The following is a 21,848-nucleotide window of genomic DNA, read 5'->3' as shown; positions in this document are numbered from 1 at the left end:
GTGAGAGGGCTTTAGAAATGACTTGGGGTGAGTAACTGATTTTGTACAGTACAGTATATATAGTTTCCATTTTCATAATAGGATATCAACCACTAGCCCCTGGATGTAACACTTGAATACGCTTGTAATTTTGATAAAAGTAGCACATGGTCCTGCTGTTACGTTTAGCAATTATCCCCATGATGTACCAATGTACTCTGTGGTGATTATTTTTAAAAGGCTGGATTTAATAACATTAAGGACTATGGCGAGGAGCCAGCAAGCTTCAGCTACAGATCTGGATTATAACTTCCTCTATTAAAAACAAGAACGATCTGCTGCTTTTGAAGTTGGCCCTGGGCTGGGAATGTGGTTATGACCTCCTGATACAGTAAATAAAGTACAATGCAAGCGTTGGATAGCAAACACAGGAACTGGGCAGCCTGTATACACTGTCTGCTGAGAGTAGAACCAGCTGGAGTTTAATATTGTAATAGAATAATATAAAATGCATATAATTGATCTAACTCAGTCTAATTTAATTCTGTATGGTCTCGCTAGACACTTTAGATCAAACTAACTGCATTACCCAGGCAACTAACGGTACTTCATCCAGAAACTAAGGGGTTGATTTGATCAACCTATACCTTGCCGAGATAAGCCACTGTACCTGCATTTCATCAACAGCCTGTTTTATGCGTACTCCCAGGATAAGCACAGTAAGGTGGTTCCTACAAACCTAGTAGTGCTGCACAAACCGATTATTCACATCAAGGTCACCTGATTGTCAGCACCTGATTTCTCAGGAGGCAAATCCGAATAATCAAATAGATTTGAGCAGCAATAAAGCATTGTGCTGTAAAATGCACTAAACTAATCCAGCTTTATCCTGGCAAGGTATAGCATAATAAAATCAACCCCTGAAGTCAAGCAGACAAATGTTTCTGCTCGTACCTTTATCAATGTTGATGCCGAAAACGTTTGGTGTCGGTGTCTGTTACCTACATCTTGCTTATCCTTCTGTGCTCTCTCCTTTATCAAAAGTAGATCTCGTTCAATCACTTTCTTTACATTCTCCAGAGGTAGAAGAGGAATTACTAGATTACTAGTGCTTAAAATAATGTGTAAGAAAATTGATTTCCAGGCTGTAGTGATCATTCCTTTTAACTTTCTATTCATAAAGCTGAACTTGGCAGCTCTTGGAAACTTATACAATGTATCAACACTTTTTCATTCACATTAAATTTGGACCGCTGTAAAGTTTAGTCTTGGTTATTGAATCATTTTTTAAACCTGACTGGAGTCCTAGTAAAAGTGTATCTCTGCTGACCCCTTCTGGAGACTTATTGATAATGCAGGCTTCATATACAGTACAGTAGAATTCTGTCAGTTGAGCTAAACATAATATTCAGCTATCCAGAGTAAATATTCTGCATATAAATGGGATTGGTGCATATGAAAATCTATCAAGTAAACAGGTTAGTCAGCTAAGAGACTTCTGTAGTTGAAGGAAAAGATTTGAGCTCAAATTAAAAAATATAAATTCCTTGACTAGGTAGCATGAATCGGATAGGATTGTAAATATAGTACAAGGTACAGAAAACTGACTCATTATTTATGTCGTTGCCTGAACAGTAAAAACTAAAACTTTGACAGAAGGTTGGCTTTTTGAGATTAACAATAGCGGTTCCTAAAAAAAACACATACTGCAAAAAATCGACAGCATGTGTGTTGTGTAGTTCAGGAAACCAGAATTAACTAGCAAATTTGAATGCTGGATTATTGTTGCATATAATTCTTAACCAAAGCATGTTTTGCTTTTACTTGGTAACATTTCATTTGTTTTTACATCCCTTCAGGTCTTGAAAAAGCAGTAGCCAGTTCCTTGGCAGAGACAGAATCCTGCTCACCTGTAAGTAATGTTTTGTTGAAAAGATAAAATTCGCAACTAGGGATATAGTAGAATAAATAAGACTTAAATGAAATTCAAAGGCCCTGGATCGATTACAAAAATATTGTGCTGAAATGGTGATGTAATGGTTTACCACTAGGTGGCAGTAGTAGTAAAACAGGACTATTTGCAACCATGGGGGTCAATTAATGTCCGGCTTTGAGCATTTCATGGTCAGCATTGCAGTTCATACGACAACCAAGGTCCAGTAGTATGAAGTATGATCGATTTGAAGAGTCAATACTGTTTATTAGACTTTGCTATACAACTCTCTAAATCTGTTATGATTACTTTGACTACCCCAATAAAATGTAAAACAGCAAGATAGCAGAATCATTTCAATTAACAGAATAAAAATAGTTTGTGGACCCATAATGTTTGTATGCCGCTATATTTCCACATTGTGTGAAATTATTTGGTTTCGTAATTGAAAAAAAAAAAATGCATCCACACTTTTCTGCCTCCTTGTGGGAATCTTACAATATACAACCCAGCTTTCAATGAACTCCAGTTTTGCCAGCATGCAGTGTTTTAAGATAAGCAAGATACAGCAGCAGCAGACAGACCAATAGCGTGAAACACTCTGAGGTTAACCTAACTCGTTGTCTGCGTTTTCTTTTTTACAATTTGGTTTGTAACGTTAGTGCATAGCACTGCACTGACAAGAACAACAGGTGACAGTAAGATTTAGCGCTGTCTTGTAAAGGAGATTATCCAGGTGTGTTCTAATATTAGTACATTAATCCGCAAGGTCGTCTGTAGAACAGACCAGCTTCAGCTCTAGCAGTTTACTGGGGTGGGTTTGGTATCGCTTTAGTGCCATTGACTGATAGTTGAAATAGTATAATTCATTGAGGTCTAGGCTTTCAACCCAAGGGAAGCGGACCCTGAGAAATGTTTAAATGTAGGGTACTATATCTGTCACTACATCTGGTACATGCCAGGTTCTCATTGCTAATTATTCTTGGGACATTCTGGGAAAGAAAAGCACCAAATAGGACTACTTACAAGCCACTACATTAAACATTATTTTTTTCCCGGTTTGATAACTTAGACTAAATAAATCAATTCTAGTAGGTCATTATGATAGCGTGGTTCTGTTATACGTCCAATTGGAATTCCAGGGTTTGGGTTAGCGCAAGTCTGCTAAACTGTCTGTTTGCAAATACTGTGCAATGCAGTTCAGCCCAAAAGAAAAGCTGAATACAAATACAAAGGTTGTACAGTATTTGTGTGAGCACTGTGCCTAACCTATTGTCATCCTTCATCTTCATGAGCACTAACACTGCTAAAAAAATCTATCTGTCTATCTCACCTTTACCTCTTTATAATTCCACAGTACATCGACCCGGCTGGAACAAAAAACAAGCTGACGGGAAACGAAGACCAAGGAAAAGGAAGCCCCATCTTCGACACGATCTGCATCAGTGAGGCAGACAAAGAGGCTGTGCTGAACCTGATCAGAGAAGAGGTACCCAACAATGCCATCATTTTACAAGCAGCTATATATATATATATATATATATAATATATATATATATATATATATATATATATATATATATATATATACACACATACACATATATATACACATACACATAAGCAGTGTGGAGTAGTGGTTGGGGCTCTGGACTTTGACCGGAGGGTCGTGGGTTCAATCCCAGGTGGGGACACTGCTGCTGTACCCTTGAGCAAGGTACTTTACCTAGATTGCTCCAGTAAAAACACCACTGTATAAATGGGTAATTGTATGTAAAAAAATAATATATAGTTTTAAAATAAATAAATAAATATAACTGTAGTGTACAACATTGAAGGCATATGAAAGAAAAGGGTTTAAAAAAATGTACACAACAAGTTTAAAAAGATTAAAAAATATTTTATTTTCAAGATGTTTTGGGCAAAAGCCCTTTTTAGCTGTTTAAAAAGAAAAACAGCTTTTAAATAGCTGAATAAGGGCTTTTGCCCGAAGCGTCCTGAAAATAAAATATTTTATAGAGACTAAACTGAGTTCTCGGACGGCTAAGCCGTTTACCGAGTCATAAACCTAGTGTAATTGTTTCTACAAGAGAATCACAATCGAAAACAATACTTTCCTCAGCAACACGCCGGGTCTGTGTGCAGGACTGAGCCTTGTCAAAAAGCCCCGCCTTGTTGCTTCAGCCCAGTTTAAATACCTGTGCTAATTGCCAACAGGTGCCTAATCAAATCTGGCACTTGTTCAATTAGAACCTGTCTTTCAACCTGGGAAGTGTAGTTCAGTAGGCCACGGACACTGAACTACATTTCTCTTAGAATCCAGGGTTAAATTGTACAAATCGAGGCCGAATGTATATCCCATCCATTACCTTGCCCCGTACTTTGTTACAATATATATATAGTTTTAAAATATATATACTGTGTGTATATGTGTGTGTGTGTGTGTGTGTGTGTGTGTGTGTGTGTATATATATATATATATATATATCTATATCTATATATATATATATATATATATATATATATATATATATATATATATAGATATAGATATATATATATATGTGCACTAGTATAAAGTATTGCAATTATACATTATACAGTGACAGAAGAGTATATTCTGTTGCATGTTAAACATTAAACTGTTGCATTGGTCTGCACCCTTTTAAACAAAGTTTATTTTCATTTCACTAAATAAGATGATGGTACTTGAATTCAGTGCTGGTGTGTTTTAATGATACCTGTTTTTGTCTTGTGCAGATCATCACTAAAGAAATTGAAACCAATGAATGGAAGAGGAAATATGAAGAAAGCCGACAAGAAGTGTTTGAAATGAGGTACCTGGACATACTGATCTGTGGTATTTATGTACTGGTTGTGATGATAAGTTGCTCATTGGGATTTTATTTATTTTCTCAGGAAAATTGTAGCAGAATATGAGAAAACAATTGCACAGATGATAGGTAAGTGTATCTGCATGTACAGTTATGGACAAATGTTTTGCATCACCTAGAATTTTAGAATTGAGACAATTTAAAAAAATTTAAATAAAAACTATACAAACGTAATTTAGATATTCTATTTAACATCATGTAATCAAAGAAGCTACAAAATGATATTGGAAAAGTCTTCCGAAAGTCATAATGGTTGTACAGTCACATTTTTCAATTTGTGTCGGTTCTTCATTAAGTATATGGAAAGCTACAAAGCGGTGTGTAATTCAATATGTTAACGTGACATTATTCAGCAGGTTACATTCGACCTTTATGAAGCAAAATTAGTTAATTCTGTAGGGTGATGCAAAACTTTTGGCCATAGCTGCATATCATACTTATTGCAAGTGATTTATTTGTATATGTTTATATATTTATCCTTCTATGTACATATCCATCTATCTAGTAATCTCACCTGCCATAACACTGTCATAAGGGTGTAGGGCAATCAAGGGCAAGCAGTGATCCGATGTGAGGAGTGTCTGTCATTGTGAACAAAGCTGACTGGCATCAAGGAGATGCAGCTTTTATATATTACAGAACACATGTCAGGGAGGCATTTGCATAGCATGTTAGTCATGTGAAGGGCAGTTGTGTCAGTTGTTCTTGCCCAGCCCCTTGTATTGTTGGTAAACACATTACAGTACCAGTATTCCTCATGCATTTCAAGCAGCACTGCCTCCTCTAAACTGTTTCCCTGCCTTGCTTGACTCTGCCTGTATCACACCTCATAGAAGACGAGCAGCGCACCGCAATGAGCTCTCAGCAGGGCCTGCAGCAGCTCACCCTGGAGAAGGAACAAGCCATCTCTGACCTCAACTCAGTGGAGCGCTCCCTGTCAGAACTGTTCCGCAGATACGAGAACATGAAGGGAGTCCTGGAGGGCTATAAGAAGGTGCCTGTTCTCTTATTCTGTGACTGATTTGATGGAGGTGACCTGAAACCCACAGCAGCACAGTCTGAGTAGACCAAATCTACGTTTCTGTTTTTCATCTTGAATGATATTAATTCCAACGTTTTTATTTTTAAAGACAAGCTGAAACTCCTGTACTACTTTTCACATTTTATTTCAAAATGGACATTTAATTAGGTGGTCCAGAAAGCATGTCATTATAAAACTTCAATTCAATTTCCGACCTTATTATATAAATACAAATGTGCTCCTGGCTAAAAGGCTTTGAGGCCCGTGACTGTATTTGAGACTGATGCTCCATTTTAAAGCCTGTACTGTCACATGCTTGGGTGCTTGTGCTGATCTTGTTCCCGTGGTGTTCCGTTCCTCCAGAATGAAGAGGTTCTAAAGAGGTGTGCCCAGGAGTACCTGGCCAGGGTGAAGCAGGAGGAGCAGCGCTACCAGACTCTCAAGATTCACGCCGAGGAGAAACTAGACAAGTGTGTGCATTTCACCTGTACCTAAAGGGCTTGTGTCACACATGCAGTTTTAAAATAGCTTTTACATACTGTACAACTTGTTAAAAGGCACTGTTGATATCATCAACATTTATTCTAATATCCCCTTCAGTCACTGTGTGCATACAGTAATTGTACTACATTACGTTTCCTATCTATGCATCTCTTGTTTTATAATGTGTGGTTTTGGCAGGGCAACTTCTCAAACGCCATAGAGTTCACACAAACTGATTGAACATTTAAAAGAAAAAAATATCAATTGTGACCGACTGCAATATTTGATATCCTATTACGTGTCTTTGTATACTTTGGATTCAGCTTAGATAATTATTTGCCATACAGTGCTCTGTCCCAGCAAAAATTGCTTTTGAAAAGACTAAAGAATATGATTGTGGGGAAGTGAAGTGGGGAGGCATATTAGTGTTACACATGCTTCAGTACACATTGTAACTGTAATATGCTTCCCCACCTTACAATCAGCCTTGAGGAGGTTTGTGAAGCAATTTGCTACCAGCAAGGCTAATAATGATGCAAGCAGAAACAGCAATAGAAAATCATATAAAAACACACATAATAGGATATCAAATAGGTAAGAATTTAAATGAGGACAATATTATATAGAGTCCCTTTTAAATTGAAAATGCTGTACCAGTGTTTCCAAAAGGTGAATCCCCTTTCATTAGCATCTGTTTGAAAATGTAATTTATAACATTCTACTGCTGCAAGTAATGTAACAGCAAGTAGATTACAAAGGGGCGTTATTTTTGGAGTATACAAACAAACCGGCCTGTTAAGAAGGCTTGCTTTTTAGTACTGTTGCATTATTGAGTTTTGACCATCAGCCCTATGAACTATAGTTCTAGTTTGGTATTAAACATGCGTTTCTCTTTTGCATAGGGCAAATGAAGACATTGCTCAGGTCCGCTCCAAATCCAATTCGGAAGCTGCAGCCTTTCATGCCAGTCTAAGGAAGGAGCAAATGAAGGTGGATTCCTTGGAGAGAGCACTTCAACAGAAGGTACAGTAACACTGCCAGAGCGACAGCGAGTCTACAACGGAAACCACTGCAGTATAATTACAGTGAAAAGAGGGCCAGTAGTTAACTGCTGCTACACTCATTAAGACTGCTAGTTACAATTCATTAAAATTCTAAGTACAGAAAAAAAAATCAAAGGTTTTTTTTTTACCGAATTAGGCTCAAAATACATACATTTCTCTAAAAGGTGAGTGTTGTAGTACCGAATTTTGTAATCTAATATAAACACCAAAAACGAACCCTAGATATGCATTATTTATCAATCAAAGCCTAACAAGATGGAGGTTTGGTTTCACAGCTGGGTGGGATTGAAGCCCAAGCAAGCTCAATGACTCACTGGTGCACAAGGTGAGACAGTGTGTGACCTGAGCTTCGGATTAGCAGTGGAAAGCCACCATACAGAGAGGCCAGACACGGATACTAAAGCTAAGTGCCTTCAGTGCACAATGACTTCTCTGGGCTAACCAAGGTTTTTAAAGTTCTCATCTTAGTTGGTCACTCTTTTTCTTCCGTTGAAGATCTTATGTTACTTGTATTTTTATACTTCCATTTGGAATGCGCAGCTATTCCAAAGATAATGCAATAGATGAGGTTGCAGCTACCTCCTGGAACTTCATACTTCATTGCAGACAGATGGGACCTACAGCAAAGGTACCAGGATGCAACAGTTTATCTGTAATGTTATATTTCAGTATTTGTCCTGAATTAACATCAAAAAGAGCCAAAAGATTGCGAGCACCATAACTTATAATGTTAATAAATCCAAGAAGAGGTGAAAGAATTTATTGTAAAGCATTGACTAGTTCTCCTTTAACTAAATGAACTATAACTATATGCTACAGACGGTTTGATTCTGATGCTACATATCATTCCTTTTCTACAGAATCAAGAAATTGAAGAGCTCACCAAGATCTGTGATGAGCTCATAGCCAAACTTGGAAGAAATGACTGAATCTTTTCAGTACAGTAACTCCCACCCCACCCCCCCCACCCCACCCACCCTCACCCGTATTGAACACTGTGCACGCAACAGCTATAAGTACCCACCTTACCTAGCAGAGACCTCACCCTGTAGAATGCATTCAGACCCTGTTAACTGGTTAACATCCACTTGGACAAAGCCAAAAACGAAGAGCGAACCCCAACTGCAGAATCGCTTCCACACAGTTTCTGTCCCATTTGAACATAAATTGAGCAGCAGAATTTCCTGGCAGGACAACAACTTGAAAGAACAGCGGAAACAAGCTGTATCCCCAATGTGATTTCCAGGCTGTTTAGAAGCTGCACTTCCCTATATAGATGCCTGCTGCACACCAGATCAACCAGAAAGACTAGCAAACATGTTAAGTGGTTCACTGTAGTGTATGCCAGTGTTAATATGCAAAAACAACTGGGGCTTCCTCAGGTGTTTTATTTTATCTGCAATTTCCCTTATTGCCTAAGAGGGACAAAATGCACTCTTTTTTCTTTGTCTCAAACACATGAAAGGACAGTATTGAAATAAAAGAAGAAATTTAAAAGATGGTGTACCATGTATACCGTACCACAAACCTTATATTTTGTGCAATTTTAATTGGGTTATTTTTTTGGTTTTGTTGCTGTAGATACTTAACATACATCACAAATTTAAAGAAAGGAATCATTAAAAAAACAAAAATAAAAGATGCATGATAACTATGCACATCAACAACTATGGCAAACCACCTTACAAAACTAGCTACAAAAGTATTTCTCCAAGTGGAAATGTACTGGCTCTCACCCCAGTGGAGGAACTTGAATCTCCAAGATGACTCAGGATACAGATCAAGCACAGAAGCAGGGCTCTGGAAATCAATTTGCAAGAATACTGCATGGAAAAGTCAAGTTGCGTACCTTCAGGGAGCCCTGAGCTGAATTCAGAGTGCAAGCTGGAACCTGTATCCCACTGAAATCCAGTACATGGTGCCCCTCTTAAGAGTGAAGGCTTGATCTCAGTTGTTTACGGAAAACCTCTTTGCTGCTACGGTCTAGCTGAAAAGCAATAGGTGTGACTTTATGATTTTTTTTTATTTCCTCTGTTGCCAATGTTTAAATCTATATAATGTAAATAGAAGGTCGATATGTTTGTGAAATACTGTTACAGAATTGATTCCCTGTGCAGTACATGGTATATAGCAGTGGTACTTGATCAGTCTTTTCCAGTGTGGAGTGCCTGTTTGGTGTTTGGTTTTTTGCCAGTTCCTCTTTGGATGGGGAAGCGATCAGTGATTTGCTTCTGTTCTAAAGTACAATTGTAAAACCTGCAAATGTTTTAAAGAGAATTCAATGACGTTTCTAAAAAGATATATAGTTTCCATTATATACAATATAGTAGTATGTAATATATTTATGTTACCCATATACACCAATATACCTGTTAACTAAAGTACGTAAGAACCAGTCAAGTGGTGCCTTCATCTGTGCACTTAAGTGAGCTCAAGACAATTTTCATAAGGTACAATACTTAATGTTCATAAAAAGGTTTGTGGTTCCAGTGTCTCTACCACTCTTTGGCAGATAGTTGCAAAGTGGGTTAAGACATTGTCTGGTGTAGTCAGTGCCAAAGTGAATAAACTGGGTTTCAATATTTATATTGAATTTCAACAAAGTTTAATAGATTTAAATAGTAAGTGTGCAGTTTCTTAAGCTTGCATACATGCTAAACATAACCAACTCTTGGTTAAAACTTTTAAAAGGAGCCATGCAAATAATCCTGGTTCCATTTGACCGTCCGTTGCAGACCAGTGAACTAAATTCAATTAGTCGAGTTCCAACCAAATAAACAAAAACTCCAGGTGCATGTCAAAGCTGACCCTTCCTTAAGTAAGAGTCAGGAGGTGATTTCATTTGCTTGTAAAATGTGTTGCCTGCTCCACTGTTTAAGGCACGCTTATTACTTTATTCACAGTGGAGGCTTCTCTCTTTGGTGCTCATGCAGTGAAGAGCGCTTAACGTTAACCATTTAAACTGCAGCACAGACACAGCCGTCCGCAAGGTACAAAAGCCGTTTGGTCATACACCTAAGGTTTTGTGGTTATTTATATAGAACATTTACAACTGGAAGAAAATGATCTGTCCTTTCCGGCTTTTTACTTATACAATATCAGGTCTGAATAGCACTATGAAGATTATTTCTCTTTGCAAGGCCGTAGTTAAGTACCATACAGATTTAAGCCCATCAGAATAGGACACAGCATACTCTTTATATACATCTACAGCATATTATGGAAAAAAAAAGTGCAGATCTATTTAAGACTCATCTCTTCATATGTATATAAGAAAACACCTTTTAAGACCAAACCATTCTGAGGAAAAGTATGAATAAATGTCTTTGGATCTAACTATAGTAATTAAATGCAAATGAACAAATATACAACATTTTATTTCACCACTAATAAGCAACATACAGTATATGTATATAAAATGTAGAACTTTTTCAAAACATTTAATGAAAAAATTACTGTAGGAAGCTAAGTAGCAGCAACACCAAGATAATACGGTTCCTCCTAAGACTTTACGTGAGTGTTCGAGAATAAAAAAAATGCATTTTAAAAAGTTGCTTATTGACGAAGTTCCCATACAATGATGAAATATCGTAGGTGTTTGTTTTTTTTTTTGTAAAATGTTAACTGTATAATAAAAACACCCTTTTAAAATGAAGGGGCAGGAAGAATTTATTTTGCAAACAATCCAAGTTGGACTTTGTCATGGATTTCAGCAGTTTCTTAAGGTCGATAGGGGTTCTGTTGATAAATTGGGATGAAATAAACTGAAATGTTAAACTGTGGGAGAATGTGTCGGAGACACAGAAGAGTTCTATTTCATTGTGAATTTGAACAGGATTGTGGGACTCTGCAGCTTAAAGCTTCATCCTTCACGCGGCCCCGCTGTGTTTATTTGCCAAGTGGTTTGGTTTGGTTTGTGCCAGGGAGGGACAAGAAATGCAGTTCAGCTACAGGAGATGTATGCTAACTCCAGCAGCATATCAGATAAATGATCCTGTTATAAACTCCATTCGCCTGACTGTACCATAGCTATTGCTATCAAGTGCCAACAGACATTGCTGTATATGTGTGCCAAATGTAAACGGTATGGTTCATAAGTCTTATTTAACAAAGAGAAGCGACTAATCAGTCTTTTACAGGATCTATATTTTTTATTATTTTAATCCACTGTCGCCATATCTCTGCATATGTTTTATGTGCAAACAGCTCCCCCTTTTTAATGCCATAAATATTTGTAAAGTTAAACTTACACAGCTGTAATGAAATTATAATGTTTTACTAATATATATATATTTTTTTCCTCATATCTCATTGCCTGAATAAAATGATCACGATTATCACTGTCTTAAAGTGTTGGTCAGTTTTTTCTTTGATAAGTCTTTTTTTCTGCCAGATACTATTTGCCTGTTCAATTTTATTATCACAGTCCTATATTCATTTACTAAGGTAAAGTAATTGTGCACTTCTATGTGTTATTTACTTAACTCTTTTTTTTTTTAAAGGAGAAAAACACCTACTGACTTTACTAAACTAGTTTAAAACAGCTGATGTAATTGGGAGTCTCAAAGAATAAGTAGCGGGATTCTGAAAAATGTAGTGTTATGCCCCACATGTTGCTACAACTGTTTAAATAATGTACATGTAGTTTTTCTTTTCATTATTAACATCCTGACAACTTTTTACATTTAACTTTAAACTGTTTCATTCTCTTTTCATAATGGCCGCTCTAGTGCACTGGGGTTTGAGATCTGTCCTCTAAATCACATAACACCTGCTCTGGCTTTTCTATTCCGTACCCATCATGGGTCGTCATCGCTGTGTTACCTGTTTGACAATGTGGGCAATAATCCTTACAGTGCACTAGAGCGGACATTTTGAAAAGAGCTTTGAAACGGAGTTTAATGTTAAGATGTTCTTTTTAATGTACTGCTTTTTAATGAATGTAACTATGCAGCAAAAATAAGTTTCAAAAACAGCAGTCAAATTACAGTAAATATTTTAAACCTAAGAAATCACAAAATGAATAAAAGAATGAGAGATCCTTTATTTTGTAGGTTACATTTAACTTTTTTTTTATTTTTATTTAGTTGCCATTTAAAATTTCAGTTAATTTCTTATGTATTATAATTTTCTATAAGATTTACCAAATAAGTCATACACCAACAAGGTACTACAGAGAAAGAATGTCTGTGAATTGGAGAGTATTAGTCTGGTCCTGGGTTACACACACACACACACACACACACACACTCGGATCCTCTTAGACTCCGGGGTAATTGATTATGACAGCATTCTAAAGCAAGGTAAGTGATCAGTGTGAGCAAAGAGGATTATTCGTGCAGCACAGAGCAACGCAAGCAACTTATGTTAAAAAAAAAAAAATGCAAATAATAATACTTATGTAGCAAGCGCAAAGACAATGTTTCAACTGTTTAAAACTAGCAAGAAACTAGTCAGGACATTAACTGCTGCTCTGAAGTAGTTTTAATTCCTCTCTTGGAATATTCTCCTTGGTTTCACATAATATGTCGTAGGGGGTCAGACCTGGGGTCAGATACAATTGTAATTGTGCAATTCATAATTAACTGCAATTAAACCCTGACACACCTGCGTAATTATAATTGTAACGTTACCATATAATTGATAAATTACAGTTCAATTATGCATTAATTTGTCATTTTATCATTATTCTTGCATTTTCAACCACTTTTAGTTTGAAAGAAATTTAAGTTAGAGAAGTAAGGATACGTGCAAAGGGATTTGCGGCTGCAAAACACCCATATTGTAACCAAAATCGATGCGTTTAGCGGCCATAAAGTGGGACTTTAGTGGCCACTAAAAATGCGCTGTATGTAAAGCATGGTTTTCACCTGCCGTTCTGCACCCGCTATCAAATTAGCACTTTGCCATCATTAATCCATTTAAATGATATAGAAAAGTATTCAAATGAAGAAAAGAGCATGGAATTGGGTGGGGATCTGGAATACTAAGGGGGTGCAAACATTATAATGAGATGTAAAGATTTTGCTTTGCACTTTGGCAATTGCTGACGTTCCAAAAATGTTGCACCTCCTCTTACAAAGTGCAAACCACTGTAGAAGCGAGTAATTAAGAGCTGTATAAAACCACACACCTTCAGAGACCTGTCATTGGCCTCAGGATGGCTGCTGTGGTACACAGCCTGATGCGGCGACGCCACTTGGCTCTTGTTGAGGAAAGACAGGAAAACCTTCAGAGGAGAAGGGCAAGACAGAGAAGACCCTGCATATTCAAACGCAGGGTCATTTTGTTTGTATGCTGGAGGATGTGGTGTAAGGCGTTATCGTCTCACTCCGCAGGTCATCCTAGACCTAATAGCTGAATTTCACCTTTCATCACCTGGTTGACTGTCCTCCTGGTGTCATGACAGCATTGACTTTCTCCATATGGCCTCTGGTAACATAACCTCAGCTGTAAGGACTCTCAGCTCCTCTTCAGAAAACTATTCCAATGCACCAAGAGGACTTTGCTGTGCCATTTTTTTTGTTCGGTTTTATAATTATTGCCCACTTTGTCAAACAGGTAACACAGCAATAATGATCCATGACGTGGTAAGGAACAGAAAAGCCAGAGCCCTTGTTATGTTTTTTTTTTTTTTTAATTGCTCTTTCTGTAGTAATTTAGAGGACAGATCTCAAACCTCAGTGCACTAGAGTGGACCTTTGAAAAGAGTTTTGAAACCGACTTTGAAGTATTAAAAGTTGTCAGGATGTTTACAATGAAACGAAATTACAGAAATGTTATTTAAACAGTTGTAGCGACACCTGGGGACGTGTAACGCTATATTTTTTGGAATCTTACTAAATCTTGTGAAATGGGCGCTTCCAGGTATGTGGGTCAGAGGGAACCAAGTTCTGATCTAAACTGTGAAAGGAGGGTCATTTGAGGGGTCTGCAATTTGACAGAAATGACGAGATGTATCAGATGGGCTCTTTAAACAATATAATATTTTATTACTTCTCACCTCTCATGCTAAAGGTAAACGTACTGAAGTCGTTTAAAGATGAATGCAAGTAAAGGATGACCTGTAAATGATCATAGGATTCGATGCAAAAAATAAGAACACAGCAACAGACCATTTTGTTTCTGTAAATATACTTCATTGTAGTTCCACTAAAGGTAAAACAAATTCCATGTTTGTCACATGTAGGCAAAATCCCCACCTTATAGACTCTTTGTGTAGTTACACTACAGGCGAACTACCTTCCAACACAGTTTCAACACAGTTTAAAAACACTTATGAAACATTGCAGTCATCCTCAATGTCATATCACTGTTCCATGTCCTGGTCATTAAATACAGTCTCCTAAGTACATTATCTACAGACGTTTGATCCGCACCATGGAAGTAGATTAGTAATAAGACCTTAATACAACAAGACAACTGTTTCTTTTCCCCAGTGCTAGCAGGGCTACACTACCAGAAATACCAGCACCATGCGGACCCTCCTGGCTTTGTTTGTCCTGGCCTCCTTGGCTATTCAGAGTGAGTACTGACTGTATATGAATCAGGGGGGAAAGGGTGCTCTGAACAGGAAAAGGGTTTATATGTTAATAAAAACAACAGGCCTATTTTTGATATTGTCTTGCTTGGTTGTATTTCATTCATACCAACACCAGGGCTTGAGTCTCACACTAGTCCTGTTCCCAGTACAGAGTTTCAGAACCACACTTTTTTAGCTACATTGTTGAATTGACTACTGTAGGCGTCAGGAGTTTTAAATATATCGGATTCCTAGGAAATCTACTCTAAACTGATCGCACTTACCCCAGCATGAATAAATCCCACCCGAGTCTGTAGGTTTACTAGGAGTCGTTCCTGCAGCTGTAAGGGAGGAACACTTTATTTAAAATCAAACTCCTGGCTCCCGAACATTTAAATAATATAGTTATTTGAAGGTAGTTCTGAAACCCAGGACTGGGTGCAGAGTTAGTGCGAGTTTCAAGACATGCAAGACCAAATAAATAATAATAATGATAATAATAATAATTTATTTAATACTAACATAATACAAACCAATGACCAACTTTTTAAACATTTGTCATTGAATTTAAAGTATTTTATTATTTCCAAATGTGTTTTGTAGTTAAGGGAGACGCAGTCATGTATTACAATACTAAAAATGAGGGGTATCCTGAAAAAACTAAATAACCCACATTTCATTTTCTTTAGGTACCAACCAAACGCAATTTTAATATTTAGCAAAAATAGTTCAATCTGAATTTGTATGATTTCAGGACACACTGCAAATGTATAAGAGGGTGTAACCAAGCTGTAACTAACCTCAGAGGCAAAATATAATGTACTGTAATTAGTTAGGCTCTTTTATAGATTCAAGACCGGTACAAACTGATGTACAGACAAATCTTGATTACCATCTGTTATCAGAACTCCCTCCTGGAAACCTGCCCTTTTTGTGTGTAGGAATTCTCTTAATTGAAATGCACTCTCACTCCTATCTTGGGTATTTTAGTATAGTGCACTGTTTCATATTTGAAGGTAAAGGAGTTGCATTATAACTTTTATTTAGAGGTTTCTTAGTTATTGTAATAATGTGGTTTTATAAAACACACCTGAACTCAATTTGTTTGGATACTGGAAGTTTTTCTGTATAGTTATATTAGTTGTAAGATTGATTTTTAGACTATTGCTAGAAAGGTATGATCTCACATTCAACAAACAGATATCGGTCGTATATACTAGATACAACATAAATTGCATTAGGCATCAGTAACGGTATTCAGCCTTTGTTTACGCACATGTTCACATAATGAAGATAAAGCACTTGGTACTTATAAGTTACGTCCTTTATAATACTGTTATACTGTTTGTTTTATAGTGTGGTACTTCTGGGTACTTCTGTATCAATGAGGTTGTCCAATAGTTATTAACTACTGAATGATTAAGCAACAATTATTATCTGTGCTTCTTGTTTGCGAGCATTCAAACATTATTGCTACAGTACCGCAAAACTTGCTGGACAGCATTTCATTGATTTAAATGAATGTCCACAAGGGGGCGGTGTTGAATAGGAATCACTTTCGCTACTGTATAACTCAAAAGAACAACACTGACTGCAATGAAACAAACATGCCAACTCCACCATGCCACTTGAACACCCACGTTGCATTACTCGCATTTTGGTTTTGTCATTCTGATAACAGGAAATACTGCATCCGAACTCACAACTAAACTATGTGCACATGAGCACAAGCTATCTCAGATTCTCCAGTACCAAACCTGATCAACAACAATCCATTTAAATTGCAACATAACTACGGGTATTCCAAGATTAAACTGCAGGAATTCATGCTTTTTTTTTTTACTAATTTTTTTTTTATTTATTACAGATTGTTTCGGAGGGTGCAGAAATAGGCTAAAAAGAAGGAATTTTATAGAAACATATACAGTATATAAAACCCTTGAACAATTCCAGCACAATAAATATAACAATACAGTCAAATAAAATATAAATAAAAAAGAAACCCCCAAATCCTTAAAGAAAGCATATCATTTAACATACTTTCAGTGAAACATTTCAATGCATATCAACATGTAGAACATAAACCTTTCAAATATATATAGATGAACAGGGTCTGGTTCTTGTCACCAAAGCTTTCTTTCCACTGCCCAATCTTCCTGTGCTCAGATACATTCTTGTTGACCTTATGAGCCTTATAGTTTCCTCCAGCAGTAAGGGTAAGTGTTAAGTTAATGTGGTTGTGTCAGGCTGTCAGCCTTAGAAAATGCATCATGACACATATACCAACACTGTAAAACATGTATCTCTGCTGTAGTATCAATCCACTATCTAAGTGTTTTGAGCACTGTGTGCTCACTCAGCCCGCCCAGGTAAATGCTTTACTACACATTCCACACACTTAGACCTGAATGCATGCAGAGGGAGAGCAGGGTAATCATTGGAACAACACGGTGCTCATGGAAGAAGTCTAGAGCTGGGTTTGGCACAGTGGAAACACGGCTTTAGCCTCAGTAATGGTACACATACTCTGCTGAATATTGTTTGCAAAAAATTACCTTACAACCAACATGTAGCATTAGAAAGCAAAGTCATTACAATCAACTAAACCAAGCAAGGTCACCTGTAAAAAAAAACCCAGAAGATGAAGGAGGCACCGTGGATTAGCATTCACCTGTCTTAAGCTGCCCTAAATGCCCAGTCAATATGGTAATGGGTTAAATTAGACTATGTTGTAGTTTATTTCCTTCCCTAGTTTTCCCATCAGGAAGACCCAAGGACAAAAGAAACGCGACAGTCGCCACTGAATTAAGAACCTCCTTTCTCATGCGTGAAACCCTCCTGTTACCAGTACTGCTTAGTGTCAAATTAGCTGTCTTTTCTTGTTCTGTGTGCAAAGGCGAGGGCTTGAAATGCCACACCTGCGTGTCAGCCAATGAGGATGAATGCAATCGACAAGGATCGCAGAGCTGCCCCCAGTTCGCAGACGCCTGCTCCACCATCACTGGAACAAGTAAGTGCCGGGGTCTGGGGGAATCAGACATGTGATGGGGTGAAGCTGCCATGCAAAACACCACCTCGATTGCACCAAGCCCTGTAATACATTAGAGACACAAGCCAACTGAATGCTAAGCACTTTCAGTAATAAGTAATTCAGAGCTGTCCAACCCAGAGAGTTTTTAACCATATGGAGAAGAAAAAAAAAGTTAGTTTACTGCAAAGCTGCCATGATACAGTAGTACACTAAGACACGGCATCAGACGCCATATTGTGGAGCTCAGTGAGCCATATATGAATCAAGAGCCATTGGACAGCCCTGAGGTAAAGGATCAAATTGGAAAGTGTGCAGATTTATATAACCTGTTGCATACCACAGAACAAGCAATATTCCATGGATCTAAATACTGCTGACAATCAGCTCCTTCTTCACATTGCATGTGCCCTAGTCCAGTAACACTTCCCAGCACTCCGCTGCATAACCTTCAGCAATCTGGATTCGAATGTGATAGCTGGAGGCAACTTTGAACAGAACAACCAACGCTAACTGCAATGTTCTCAAGCTTGCCCCTTTTACAACAATCAGCTTCTTCTTTCGCCCAGTTACACCAGTCCTAAAGTCCTTACAGTAGCACCCAATGGGTTAAGACCCCGACCCCTGGTGGTCATTTATGAAATTGCATTTCATGTTGCAAGCTCTTTGGAGCCTGAAAAGTTAAGGAAACTCGGGTTTTGTAAGTACTTGGATGCAGAACCTCTGTACAAAAGGAAGGGCTGCAGTGGCACTTGTGGCCCAGTAGAGGGCTCTGCATTAGGCAAAATAATAAGGTTTCTCATTGTAATCGTTTTAGTGCAAGATATACGTTATATATATATATATATAGTGTTGAAGTGTTGCAACATATACAAAATGAAAACTTCCACTTCCAGAGAAGAAGTTGTAAGGCTTTATTATTATTTGGGACAAGAGACAAGGCCTATCTGGTAAGACTGTAGATTAGTCCAAGTTTTGATGCCACCACAGCAGCTCTTTTAATAACATACACCACATCTCATTCCCACTAAAAAGATGTAATAGGAAACAGTGATTCAGCATAACAAGGGTAGGAACTGAAACAGCCCCTGAATCATCAGGCCATCCTCCGAGCAAACCACCAGAATCCGCTGACACAGCACACAGTGAAGCCGCAAAGCTGTGGCAGAGTGCAGGAACTGGGAGAAGAAACTGCTCGAGCCATGAGCATGGAGATTACCCCCGTTAGGAGCTTTGAACTTTCAGCTTGACAAAACAACAAAAGGGCTCTTTAAGTGCGGCCGGTACACCAGATTGCAACCCCCCCGGCAACACTGCCTCCAGTGGATGGAAGACATATTACATAGAATAAATTGGGTATTTCCCTGCAGGGATAAAATCCCTGATTATGGGTATATAGACAAGGCAGTCAAAACTTGCTGTAAACATTATTTAACAGAAGTTATTGGGTATGTCAGATTGTGGGAATATATGGATGTGTCTGTATGTATGTCACAGTTACATATCTACATGCATCTTGAAAACACATTATTCGTCATAGTGTAAAATCAGTAATTTTAATATACTTTACCATGATACTAACAGCTTGTTTGCTTGTATGACATCTGGGACCATTTATCCAGCTGTTATGAAACTATTAATTGGCATTTCTTATTTTTTACTATTCAATAGATATAGCAGATATAAGTCCTGGTCATCAATCATACTGCACTTGGACATTATAAGACGTGATCTCTATGCTGCATACTGTACGTTTAGTGCTTTGTCTCTCCCCTTATTTCAGACACAGTCATGAAGTCCTGTACTTACAAGGCCTTCTGTGACAAAGCCCACCACAGCAACTCTGGCATGAAGATGGACTGCTGCTTCACAGAAGACTGCAATGGACCCCACAAAGGAAAGAGTGCCAGTCATAACGCTGGGGCTGCCCTTCTCTACAACCCCACTTTAATGTTCGGAGCTTTGCTCACCAAGCTGGCATTCAGCAGACTCTAAAAAGCAAAACCAACCCAACCCTAAAGCTAGTCCCTCCCACCTTCCTCATGCAGGGGTGTATTGATTTGCTGTAGGCACAAAATGCACCGTCTTGAAAAGCAGTGACAGGACCTTTTCCTGTTGTCAGATGCAGTAACCGTAATTCTATGTGCAGCGGTTAAGAAGCCAGGACTTTAGAGCACACTGGCTTCTTTTTATTAAAGCTATCAAACTAAATTTCATAAAATTTTAAATGCATCCTCTTGTCAGTCATATATTACCATGTTTTTTTTTCATAACCCAGCATGAGAGCATAGAAAAGGTTACTTTCAGATTTACTACATTGTTATTAGCTTTTAGTAACTATTGCTTTAACCAAACCCTGTTGTCTCTGCTATGTTGTATGCTTATACATTTGCTCAGTGACAACTTCTTTTAAACGCTGTAACATTAAAGAAATCTGTAGTGATTTTAATTGTAGAAAGAATTAGTGTGGAAGTATCACTTAAGTCAGAAATGGCTTAGCCCTTCTAACCCTGAGGAACTCCTGTAAACAATGACATACTTCATAGTATCCAAAACGCTCCTAGTGTTTAAAATCAATGGCTCAAGAAATCTCACACTCTCTACAGTATCTGAAAATCTGATTGGGGGAGTTAAGAAAACGTGTCATGTTGTTACGATACAAATATTGCTCATGCAAAATAAACACAGGGTGAGAAGAACTATACAGACACATTGTACAGCAAGTAGTGTATTCTGCAGATATTGCAAAAATGGTTTTGCAATTAGACTCACGAAATAGTCTGTGAACATTGCAGAAAGTTAGTGTTACGCTGAAGTGAAAGGAAAAACTGCCACCAAAAAAAAAAAAAAAATACCACACCACTGTAGGTAAAAAAAAAAAAAAGAATTAAATAAATACAATTCTATAAAACAGAACATTATTGTGGAACAGTTTCAAACATAATACAGCAATACCACTATGTAGCATGAAAATCTGCAGTAACAATCTGAAGCTATTTTATATGCCAGTGGGATGAAGACTTCAAGAAGGGAGGAGTGCCTGTTGCTAAAACTACTTTTATTGAATGTAAACAAACTGTCAAGTCCCGCTTTTTAATAAAGTAAAGCCCAGGAGGCAATGAAAGGAGGTCGTATCTACAGAGCACACTTCTGAGCGACTGAATTCTGTTCTGAGAATAAGCAGAAGGCTCTAGTGCGGTCATGTTCGTTTTTCATGTAATATGACCCACATGAAAAATACTGTACGAGTTCAACCACAGTGAAAAAGCGCTACCAAGCAACATGTTACATTACTGCACTGATTACTGCAACCCACAATGACACTACCATACATTAATCCTACAGTAGCGTCCTATAGGATAATACAGTGCAGACTAATGTAGTAGACTACATTCTTTATCATTGGGCAAGGGCATTTTGAGATAAGGAATGACGGCTATTTGTTGCCTCAAATTAATGGCACTGTTGCCTAGTCCTAGTGAACTACATCATTTATGATACAGTACATTCACAGACAGGTGGAATCACTGAAGGTATGCTCCAGGACTTCCAAATAGAGAATCCTGAAAAGTCACACTAGCAGTATTTATAGCTGTTTTTGTCTTTCTTAGCATATCAGTGCTTTCACCCGAGTTCAGGAGATGCTCTTCATTTCAAGCTGCTTACCAGAGACAAACTGTATAACACAGGCTAGATTCAGCAAAGCGTCTTTATAGGATGTAAGAGACAGCACCAAAGAAAAGTGGTTTTCAACATTTCCATCTCAAATACCAGTGTTTCCATCAGGGACCATCAGGTGTACCAGTAACTATGTGAGATCTTAAACAACTGTTATAAAACCTACCCCATTACAACTGTGTTTCTTTGTGTGTGTGTGTGTCTGCAAGTTATGACCGAAAATGTGACGGCATCATCTAATTATTT

The 21,848-nt window shown here is 37.8% G+C and overlaps 2 protein-coding genes across 7 annotated transcripts in view; both read left to right on the top strand.

Annotated features, from left to right (window-relative positions):
* Window positions 1-11,724, top strand: part of LOC117397840 (transforming acidic coiled-coil-containing protein 1) — a 62,191-nt gene extending 50,467 nt beyond the window's left edge. For all 5 annotated transcript variants that reach the window (XM_059013598.1, XM_059013595.1, XM_059013594.1 and 2 more), the window contains 8 exons: window positions 1,839-1,891; window positions 3,270-3,401; window positions 4,673-4,749; window positions 4,832-4,875; window positions 5,640-5,800; window positions 6,191-6,297; window positions 7,213-7,333; window positions 8,235-11,724. In XM_059013598.1, coding sequence (XP_058869581.1) covers window positions 1,839-1,891; window positions 3,270-3,401; window positions 4,673-4,749; window positions 4,832-4,875; window positions 5,640-5,800; window positions 6,191-6,297; window positions 7,213-7,333; window positions 8,235-8,303 — 764 coding nt within the window. In that variant the 3' untranslated portion in view covers window positions 8,304-11,724. The remainder of the gene's footprint in view (window positions 1-1,838; window positions 1,892-3,269; window positions 3,402-4,672; window positions 4,750-4,831; window positions 4,876-5,639; window positions 5,801-6,190; window positions 6,298-7,212; window positions 7,334-8,234) is intronic.
* A 3,016-nt stretch (window positions 11,725-14,740) lies between these two features.
* LOC117397677 (activin receptor type-1C) lies at window positions 14,741-21,783 on the top strand. Of its 2 annotated transcripts, none has more exons than XM_033996449.3 (3): window positions 14,741-14,898; window positions 17,793-17,906; window positions 19,708-21,783. In XM_033996449.3, exons 1-3 carry the CDS (start codon window positions 14,850-14,852, stop codon window positions 19,917-19,919), a joined length of 375 nt encoding a protein of 124 aa, XP_033852340.3. In that variant the 5' UTR covers window positions 14,741-14,849; the 3' UTR covers window positions 19,920-21,783. The 2 variants fall into 2 exon arrangements, with proteins under 2 accessions (XP_033852340.3, XP_033852339.3); XM_033996448.3 differs by having other exon boundaries at window positions 14,752-14,898; window positions 17,766-17,906.
* Window positions 21,784-21,848: the final 65 nt, after the last annotated feature.

This window comes from Acipenser ruthenus, chromosome 46 (genome assembly GCF_902713425.1).
Source record: "Acipenser ruthenus chromosome 46, fAciRut3.2 maternal haplotype, whole genome shotgun sequence".
NCBI classification, from domain to species: domain Eukaryota; kingdom Metazoa; phylum Chordata; class Actinopteri; order Acipenseriformes; family Acipenseridae; genus Acipenser; species Acipenser ruthenus.
This window is presented reverse-complemented; position numbering and strand designations above follow the sequence as displayed.

Bases quoted from the DNA above. Each gene is read 5' to 3' on its own strand.
- LOC117397677 (XM_033996448.3), top strand. From the start codon at position 14,850: ATGCGGACCCTCCTGGCTTTGTTTGTCCTGGCCTCCTTGGCTATTCAG. The intron at 14,899-17,765 runs GTGAGTACTGAC...GTGTCAAATTAG, and splicing joins GGCCTCCTTGGCTATTCAGA to CTGTCTTTTCTTGTTCTGTG. The intron at 17,907-19,707 runs GTAAGTGCCGGG...CCCTTATTTCAG, and splicing joins CTCCACCATCACTGGAACAA to ACACAGTCATGAAGTCCTGT.